Source organism: Vigna angularis, chromosome 6 (assembly GCF_016808095.1).
Source record: "Vigna angularis cultivar LongXiaoDou No.4 chromosome 6, ASM1680809v1, whole genome shotgun sequence".
Taxonomy (NCBI): Eukaryota; Viridiplantae; Streptophyta; class Magnoliopsida; order Fabales; family Fabaceae; genus Vigna; species Vigna angularis.
This window is the reverse complement of record NC_068975.1, coordinates 251,447-261,093: the sequence shown is the minus strand read 5'-3', so window position 1 is coordinate 261,093 and position 9,647 is coordinate 251,447. Positions and strand designations below refer to the sequence as shown.

Sequence of the window (9,647 nt, the reverse complement as noted above, 5' to 3'; positions counted from 1 at the left end):
ATTAATTATACTTTGTGTTTTCAATCTGTACAGAGTTATTGGTAAATCACGTGGTCAACTGGTTCAAATTTTGTATCCAAAGGTTGTATGTCATTTATAGTTTCTAATTCATTTTCTATGTTATTGAATGATCTAAATTCTTAACTATTTAGTTTGTGATTTTAGTGTAACCAGCAGCTAGATTCATGGGAATGTGGCTTCTATGTGATGTGTTGGATTAAGACCATCATTCGAGCTGTCATTACAGATGACTAGAATGAGGTAATGATGTATACCTTCAATACATTACAAATCAAATTCATCTTCAACATATATGAAACCATAATGAATCTTTCTTGAATTTTGCAGCGCTTCAAGAGTACATCGCCTATTCCAGAGGACACAATTAAACAGATAAGGCAGGAGTGGACCGCTTATCTTCTGCAAAGATGGAGTTAGGAATAGTTTTATTTCTTGTTGAACATTGTTTAGTTTTAATTTAAGTTTTATGTTGATAGTTTTGGTAGTGGATTCAACTTCACATTAAGTAGAACTTTGTTTATATGAAACGCATATTTATATTATTGCAAAATTGTTCTGGGACATTTTTCTGCTTTTCAGGTGTGGTTTTATTGAAAAAATAAATCAATTTTTTTTTTAAAAAAAGCCTAGTAGACGTCCGTTAGTACACAGTCGGACGTCTATAGACATCTGACATTGCACAAACGGACGTCCAACCCCCTAGCCCCTACCACAAACAATTCAGCGAAGTAGACGTCGGGGGGAGGGAGGTGCCGGACGTCTATATGGACGTCCGAGGGTTCACAGCGGACGTCTATATAGACGTCCGTCCTGACACAGCGGATGTCTATATAGACGTCCGGCCTGACACAACGAACGTCTACATAGACGTCCGGCCTGACACAACCGATTTCTGAACGACGTCACCCACAAAGACGTCGAGGGAACGTCGGACGTTAAAAGGCCCAAAGAACGGACGTCTAAAGCCTTTTCTGTACTAGTGGGTATAAATAGAATTTCACTTTTATATATATGAAACAATTGAGAAACTAAATACTAAATGAATTAATTGACACTTATTTGGTTAATTAAGACCTATGTACTTTTATATTATTTCAGGAGGCAAAAGAATAAAACTTTAGTTATATAAGCACGAAATGACTGAAGTATAAATAAAAATCTCACTTGCATATATTTGAAATGAGTGAGACCATAAGAAATTAACTGACATGTAATTACTTAGTTCAAGATCCGTTTAGAAAATAAACGAATGATAAATCCTTAGATAACTAATGATAAAAAAAATTCACATTCGTTGTTTATAAGTTGATACAATAGTTAAAAAGCTGATGTAAATGCCACTTGTGTAAAATGTGAAAAAAATTACAATGATTTACAATAGCATGTCGAGTGGATAAAAAAGAGAAAAAAAGAAATATATATATTCGATTTGTTATAACACTAAGTAATGTAATATCCCTTATGCTTTAAAACTAACCATATACTAATACAGTGGACTATTATTATCAACTAGTACTATTATTATATTCTTATTATTTTTTTTTATTATGCTATTTGGATTTGGATGGTGACACTATGTGCATAGGCTAGGAAAATGTTGAGAGTTGGTGGTGGCTTGATGAGTCTGATTTTATGCACTCATTAAGTATTTACGTTTGGTTTTATTGGTTGATTATTGTTTTTTAAGATGTTGTTTTAACTATGATTTGTTCCAAGGTAAAATGAGCTTTGAGTATGAAAACATGTTAAAATAAGTTTTTTAACATGTTCATTGGTTATATCATTTTGATTAATATTGGAATAAATCAAATCTAATCAAAACTATACCTATCAAAGTTTCCTCTAGGATCGCAAACATGTAGATTAAAGATTATTTCAGATAATCAAATATTTTTTATCAAAAATTATTTAAATCAATGATCAAATTTTATTCTCAATATAGAAATGTGCAAAGATCACTTATATATAAGATTAATCATATCTGAATTTAGTCCTAACAGATGTAGCTATTGCAGAGTTTCGTTTTCATAGAGACATTTGAACATTGAAAACTCTTAGGAAAATCATTTCGCCATAAATGTTCATATTGATCTTAAATATGAAAGTATTGAAACTAAACTTAAATGAAGTCTTATGATTTATGAAGAACTATACACACAAATAATCCTCGGTGTTAAATATATTATCTTTATTTTATCTTTAGTTAGTTGCTTATTATTCTTTATTTGTATTTTAAGCTTAGCCTAAATTTTTCTATTATAAATAGATTACCCTACGTTTATATTCAACATAAAGGAGATTAATCTCATGCATAGTTTTCACTATATTTAACAAGTGCTATCAGAACTCACACAAGTACAATGGTTCCTATATCGAAAGTCTTCCAAGTAAAGGGTTATAGGTAAGTGTGTCCCATTAAGATGAATAGTGATACGATAAGAGGTACTCCTGGTTGAGAATGTTTCTGTTGGAGGGGGAGTGTACTAATGTGAAAGGGACTTACCCTTGAATGGGGAGATTGTTAAAATTACAAGTGTGAAGTCTAAGTCTGACATTGGGTAGAAATGAGATTTCTTTGCATCTATAGCTTACTATTGTAAAGAAAAAAAAAATTAAACTTCTAATGATTATTTTTTTGAATAGAATGAGAAAAACCGTCCTTTCAGTTAGAACTAAAACTTCGGTTTGTTTGTTTAAACACTTTCATAGAGACTTTCAAATAAAACAGTATGAAAAAAGTAAAATAATTTTATAAATATGAAGTAACATATTTACAAGTTAACGATTAGAACAATAATATCAGATAACTTTTATAAATTAATTTGTGAATAAATAAATTTCAACTTTTAGTATCATACTTATTTCGCATCTAAGGAATAATTAATTCACTTAAGTTTATAAAAATTGATTCTATATAATATGGTTTAAGTTAACTCTATGTGGATGTTATGAAGAGTGAATCAAACTGAATTTTAATGTTCAATATGTTTAATTTTGTTCTTGTGAAAAAAAAAATTCATTTCTATTCAAAAATTTTCATTCTGACAAAGTTTTCACTTATCTATTCATTATAAGATTTACTGAATAAAATCTATTTTTATGAATTCTGTCATAATTATTAAAATTCACTCAAGGACCGTTTTAGTGGATTACATGTGTCAAGAAGGGGATCTGACACTCAGATGGTGGAAGGTAGGTGTAAGCAGCTGAGTGGCTGTTTGATTTTGACGTTGGAAGGAAAACTCTAAGTTTCAAAATTTCACGCCACTCTCTGTATGCACCCTTCTTTCCTAGATTTCTGAAAATTCTATTCTCTTCCCATTCTCTCTAAAAAGCTCTTACTTCTCTCTAAGGATTCTCATCGTTTCTTCCTCCGATCATCACTCAAGCATCATTTCTACTCTTCCGGTGTCAAGAGCTTTCTATTGAACCGATCGGTTTGTGAAGCTGAGCTGGTAAGTTTTTCTCTTCACTCAACCGTGCAGTTTTCTGGACATGCAAACCAAGTTCTGGTTTCATGTGTTGATCACTCTTCTAAAAATGAGTAATTCTGATAGTGTTTTGGTTTTACTTGGTTTAGTTTTGGAGAATTGTTGAGCGTTGAGGGTAGAAGGATTTGTAGAGGTGAATCAGTAATCCCACCTGTGAACATTCGGTCACATTATAGGTAAGTGAAGCTTATATAATTTGATTTTTATGTTTGTTTGGATTGTATGTATGTTCGTTGAGTTGCTGACTTAATATGAAATATGATTGTTGCTATGTTTTGACTATATGAAAATTTACTATGATATGGATGTATGAAATTATGAAGATAGATGTTGAGAAATGAATTGAGATAAATAATTCTAAGTATGAAATTCCCTATAATAATGTATGTTGCAATGATCATCCATGTGGATGTGAGCAGAAGGAGACGAGCTGCTGAAAGAAGCGTTGAAAGAAGAAAATTTAGTTGAGGTAGAAGTTAAGACCGAACAGTAGAACCGTTCGGTTAGTATTTTAGTTTAGTTGTAAGATGATCGTTCGAACATCTTTTCCCTTTTCTTTTGTATGACCGTCCGGTATAGGCCTTTTATAAACCGTTCGGTCGGAATTGCTTATCTTATACAATTTTAAGTTTCTTGTCTTTCTGTAAGGCCGTTCGACTACAAACGTAGGTTCTTTATTTTATAAGATTGATCTGTAATATTATTAGATATAATTATTCTATTATATAGTTTTATACTGTATTTTGGGATGTTACAAATTTTACTTTTACTTTTATCAATTAATTTATTTATTGTTTCGTACAAAGATTGGTGGTACTTTACTTGTTCTAATATCACTTCGGTTGAAAAATTCGATAAAAAAATTTTGAAGCATAAAAATATAACCTTCTGACCAACCAGACAAACATATCAAATTGAATATTTTCTACATTTAATTGAAATTTATTTGTCATCATGTTCTAAGACATGGAAAAATAATGTCATCTTAATTGAAAAATATTTAAATAATTATTTAAAATATCATAATAGTAATGATTAAATTAGCATTCATTTAAATAAACATTAAAAATAAATAAATTAATGTTAATTTAATCAATAATAATCATAAATAAATATGGATATCAAAATAAATAAAATTAATATCAACTAACAAAATTTAATAAATATTAAAAGACACACTAATTAAAATAAATAAAAAAATAAATTAAATTAATATTGACTAAATCAACAACTTAAACAAATAATGATATTAAAATTACATAAAATTAGAATCCATTGAATTGACGTTAAATTTAATAGATATAAAAAAATAATTTAAAATTACATTAACTTAAATAAATATGAAAAGTAAATTAGATAAACGTTGTTATGCTATGTACAATATAGTTAATTTATTAGAAAAAGTATTAGAGTTTCTACTTAAAGTTAGTTAAGCCTATTCTATTTATACAACCTTTAATAAATATTGGTTGAAAATTATATTATTTTCATAATTATTTGGAGATTAACCACAAGGATCAGTTTGTTTTGCAGCCACCGAACTAGTCGTCGGTAATAACACCTTTTGACAAATTGAAACATTTATTATTGCTTTAGAGATTTATGGTCTCTGGCTGCAACACATAACATACATTTGATAAATTCTTCATGAATAATGACTTGTGTAGACTTCCATATATTCCGTAAAAAGCGAAATATTAATTATACATATGACTACAATATCTATGAAAAAAATAAATTGTTTGCGTGAATCATTATAACCACACAAAAAAAGTGTTGACTTTCCCTAAAAAAATTACTTTAATGTTTACGATTAATATTAGTATTAAATATCAACCATCGTACTCATACTATGTACACCTCAAATATTTATCATTGATTTTGCTTATTTCTTTATATAACATTTCATTATAACTTTACAATAAATTTGTATAACCTGAATATTATATTTTTTATCTGCAAAAACAAATATATATTGAATGGAAACAATCGAATCCTTATCACATATTCAACACGAAAGAAGCACCTACATGAAGAATATATATATATATATATATATATATATATATATATATATATATATATATGACGTTACAATTATTCAAAATAATTATAAAACCATAGTATACATATGTATAAGGTATCTATTTTACTGAGAAATTTACACTAAACAAATAGATGTAATAGAGTTTTTGAAAACCAAATAAACAAAAGATGAACATACTATTTATACTTGTTAAAATAATAGTAGAATCCTATAATTTAAATTTAAAGATGATATGTATTTTTAAATAATGAAAGTGATTAATAAAATTCTATTTATACTTATTAAAATAATAGAATCCTATAATTTAACAATATAATATACCATTGAACTACCTATTATTCCTTTATGTATCTCATTACCATTTTTCTTATTTGTTAAAATATGTTGCATTGGAAATTACCTTTTCGTACTTGTATTAAAATGATTAATATCATTATAGGGTTACTTTTCTAATTTTTCTCTTACTATTTATAGAGGACATTGTAGGAGAGAAAGAAGTAAGCTAAACCAGAGTCTATAATAGCATACCCTTGTCACCCACAAAATGGCCTCACTTCATACCCTAAAGCCTCACGCTGTGTGTGTGCCATTCCCAGCACAGGGACACATAAGCCCCTTGATGCAATTAGCCAAACTTCTTCATTGCATGGGTTTCCACATAACCTTTGTGAACACTGAGTTCAATCACAACCGTTTTGTTAAGTCCCATGGAGCAGACTTTGTAAAGGGTCTCCCAGATTTCACATTTGACACCATACCCGATGGCTTGCCACCTTCAGATAAGGATGCAACGCAGAATCTTCCTCGACTGAGTGATTCAGTTAGGAAAAACTGTTATGCTCCATTCAAAGACTTTGTGATGAAGCTAAACTCTTCACATGTTGTGCCTCCGATTAGTTGCATAATTGCTGATGGGATTATGGGCTTTGCTGCAAAAGTTGCTACGGATTTGGGCATACCAGATGTTCAATTCTGGACAGCATCAGCATGTGGCTTAGTGGGATATTTGCAATTTGATGAACTCGTGAAAAGAGCCATTATTCCATTCAAAGGTGCGTCTTTATTTTGTTGTCTCTCGTATTTTCAAGGTTTAATAGTTGAATTATTGTAGTTGTGTATTAAATATATAAGATTACATAAAATCTTTATATCTTTGTCATACGAAAACTGGCTAACTTATTTCTGTCAAAATTTTAGATGAAAATTTTGAGAATGAAGGAACCTTGGAGAAAAGTGTAAATTGGATCTCAGGACTGGAAGATATAAGACTAAAAGATATTCCAAGCTTTATTAGAGTCACTACTCTAGATGATATTTTGTTTGATTTCTTGAATGTTGAAACGAAAAATTGTTTAAGATCATCTTCAATCATCATTAACACATTTGAAGACTTGGAGGAAAAAACCCTAGAATATCTTAAGGCCAAAAACCCAAACATATATAACTTTGGTCCACTTCACTTGCTTAGTAGGCCTTTTCCAGAGAAAGAAAATGGTTTCATGTCAACTGGGTCAAGTTTATGGAAAAATGACTCGCAGTGCTTAGCATGGTTAGACAAATGGGAACCTAACTCAGTCATATATGTTAACTATGGAAGTATAACGGTAATGACAGAGCATCATTTGAAAGAGTTTGCATGGGGACTTGCAAATAGCAAGCTACCTTTCTTATGGATAACTAGGCCAGATTTAGTAATGGGTGGATCTGTAGTTTTGCCACAAGAGTTTTTTGATGAGATCAAAGGTAGGGGATTCATAACACATTGGTGCATTCAAGAGCAAGTCCTTTCTCATCCATCTGTTGGGGTTTTTCTAACCCATTGTGGCTGGAATTCTACACTTGAAAGCATATCTTCTGGTGTGCCTATGATGTGTTGGCCGTTTTTCGCAGAACAACTAACAAATTGTAGGTATATATGCACAACTTGGGGGATAGGAGTTGAAATTAATCACGATGTAAAAAGAGAAGAGATATCAACGCTTGCAAAGGAAATGATGAAGGGAGAAAAAGGAATGGAAATGAGACAAAACTGCTTACAGTTGAAGAAAAAAGCAGCAAGAGCTATACAAGTTGGAGGATCATCTTACATTGATTTCTATAAGTTTATAAAGGATGTTCTTCACCACAGTAATTAATGTTCTTTGATTCCTGTTCAAGATATTTACTAAGGTTGATTAGTTAAATAAAAATATATAGTAAGGACCTGGTTGTTCTATATATATAAGTAAAGAATAAGAATTTTATTTCTGAGTCTTAATTATGTAATATTGGTGTGTCGAGTATCGGTTTTCTTTGGGGTTTAAGACGGAGTTTACTGCAATGCTTTGCCTAAAAGGCAAGCTCGTTTACTCTTTTCTTGTATTATGTTTATTACTATATTAATGTATTCTTCAATTGCTGAAAGAAAAGTTATTATGGAGAAGGAGATATAAAGAAAATAAATTCTCTATATTTATAAATATACACATACAGAAATTAATTATAAGCACAACAGTGATGTGACTGTCTTTTCACGTTACATGACATCAAGTCTCTTTGCAATGTAATTCATCATTTGTGTTAAAACTGGAAAAATAATTATTAAAAGAGTTCTTTATAGATTAAAATTAATTTACGTATAAATTCTGTTTTATAAAACTTCTAAAAAATTTATTTTTAATTTATATTTTAACTTGTAAATAAATATATTTAATTATCTTATTTTCTTTTAATTAATGTGTTCTAACGTAACAAAAATCTATCAAAACAATCTTTGTAATAAAAAACAATTAATTAATTCATTACCATACGTATTGACATGTTTTCTTAGTAGTATAATAAGTAAAAAAACATTATTAGTACGAAAATTTTAATTTTGTTAACTTATTTTTACTATAATAATAATTAAGGTAACTGTTTTGTTTTTTTGGTAATTGTCACGTGTTTTGAAGGAACAATAATGATTTCAAATTTACAAAGGAAAATGCAAAGGTAAATGTAAAATTCTTGAAAATGGTATTTTAGAAGTTGTGGTTGTCTAAAAATAGTGAGACTCGATTATTTTAATATTAAATAGTTTTATTATAAATAAATTTGTTATAAACGAGTTTCATTATTTTAAAACGTTTCATTTATCTAGAAAATACTTTTCTAGAGTTTTCTACCCTCTCTCTAAGAGTTCTAACTCTTAAGTAATCTCTTTGACGATCAGGAGGTGTCAAATCGATCACGGTGTCAACGTCTACAAATCTAACCGACCAATTTCAAGAATAGAGCAAGTAAGTTTTAACTCATTTTTCTCCTTTCGTTCCCAAATCTATTTTAGAAGAATCTTGTACTATTGCATGTGTAATCATGCCTCACCTACATGTTTGTGGTTCATCTAGAGTTCTAAGGACTCTATCCGTTTGCAATTTGGTGTTTCGTAGGTTTGTCTAGGTTTTCCTTGAGGTTCAAGTAATCTGCGGAGCATTCTTGGAGTTGGGAGAATTGTTTGTGTGGTAAGGGAAGCTAGACCTTGTCTTATTTGTGATTATAGTGTAAATTTAGTATTTATGAAATTTATAGATGCTTTAGTAAAAATTGGCATGTTTGGGTAAAATTGATGTATGTTAAATTGGTGTTTTGATGATATGGTGTTATTATAATTGGTATGATGACATGATTGTTGTTGTATACTATTGTGATTGTGGGTAAGGGTATTTTATTGTTTGAAACATAATTCTAGTAGTTGTGAAAGTATTGATCAAGTTACTTAGAGTTCAAGCTTAATTTAGAAAGAGGTATAGGAATGTTATGGGAATTGTTTTTGTAATGTCATAAGGTAATTTGAATTGTTTGGAGGGATAAATAGTTAAAAATTGTGTGCAACAAAAAGAGTGGTCTAGAGGAGTTGTTGTCTAGTGTTTATAGTGTAAAAAAAGGGTTTAGAGTATTAAAATGTTGAGGTAAGCAGTATATTCTATTTTGAAGGGTTAGAAGAATGTTATTACAACATTTAGGACTTGTCTAAGTACTAAAACAAGAAAAATCTGTTATGAAATGGTAAATGGATTCATAGGTTGAGATTTTAGCCCATTTTAGAGGCTCTAAGGGTTGAAAATGAGAAG

At 29.6% G+C, this 9,647-nt stretch overlaps 1 protein-coding gene across 1 annotated transcript; it reads left to right on the top strand.

Annotated features, from left to right (window-relative positions):
- Positions 1–6,050: 6,050 nt before the first annotated feature.
- LOC108319987 (linamarin synthase 1) lies at positions 6,051–8,000 on the top strand. Its single transcript, XM_017551326.2, has 2 exons — positions 6,051–6,611; positions 6,757–8,000. The coding sequence occupies exons 1-2, from the start codon at positions 6,104–6,106 to the stop codon at positions 7,692–7,694; spliced, it is 1,446 nt and encodes a 481-aa protein (XP_017406815.1). The 5' UTR covers positions 6,051–6,103; the 3' UTR covers positions 7,695–8,000.
- The last annotated feature ends 1,647 nt before the right edge of the window (positions 8,001–9,647 follow it).

Bases quoted from the DNA above. Each gene is read 5' to 3' on its own strand.
- LOC108319987 (XM_017551326.2), top strand. From the start codon at position 6,104: ATGGCCTCACTTCATACCCTAAAGCCTCACGCTGTGTGTGTGCCATTC. The intron at 6,612-6,756 runs GTGCGTCTTTAT...TCAAAATTTTAG, and splicing joins AGCCATTATTCCATTCAAAG to ATGAAAATTTTGAGAATGAA.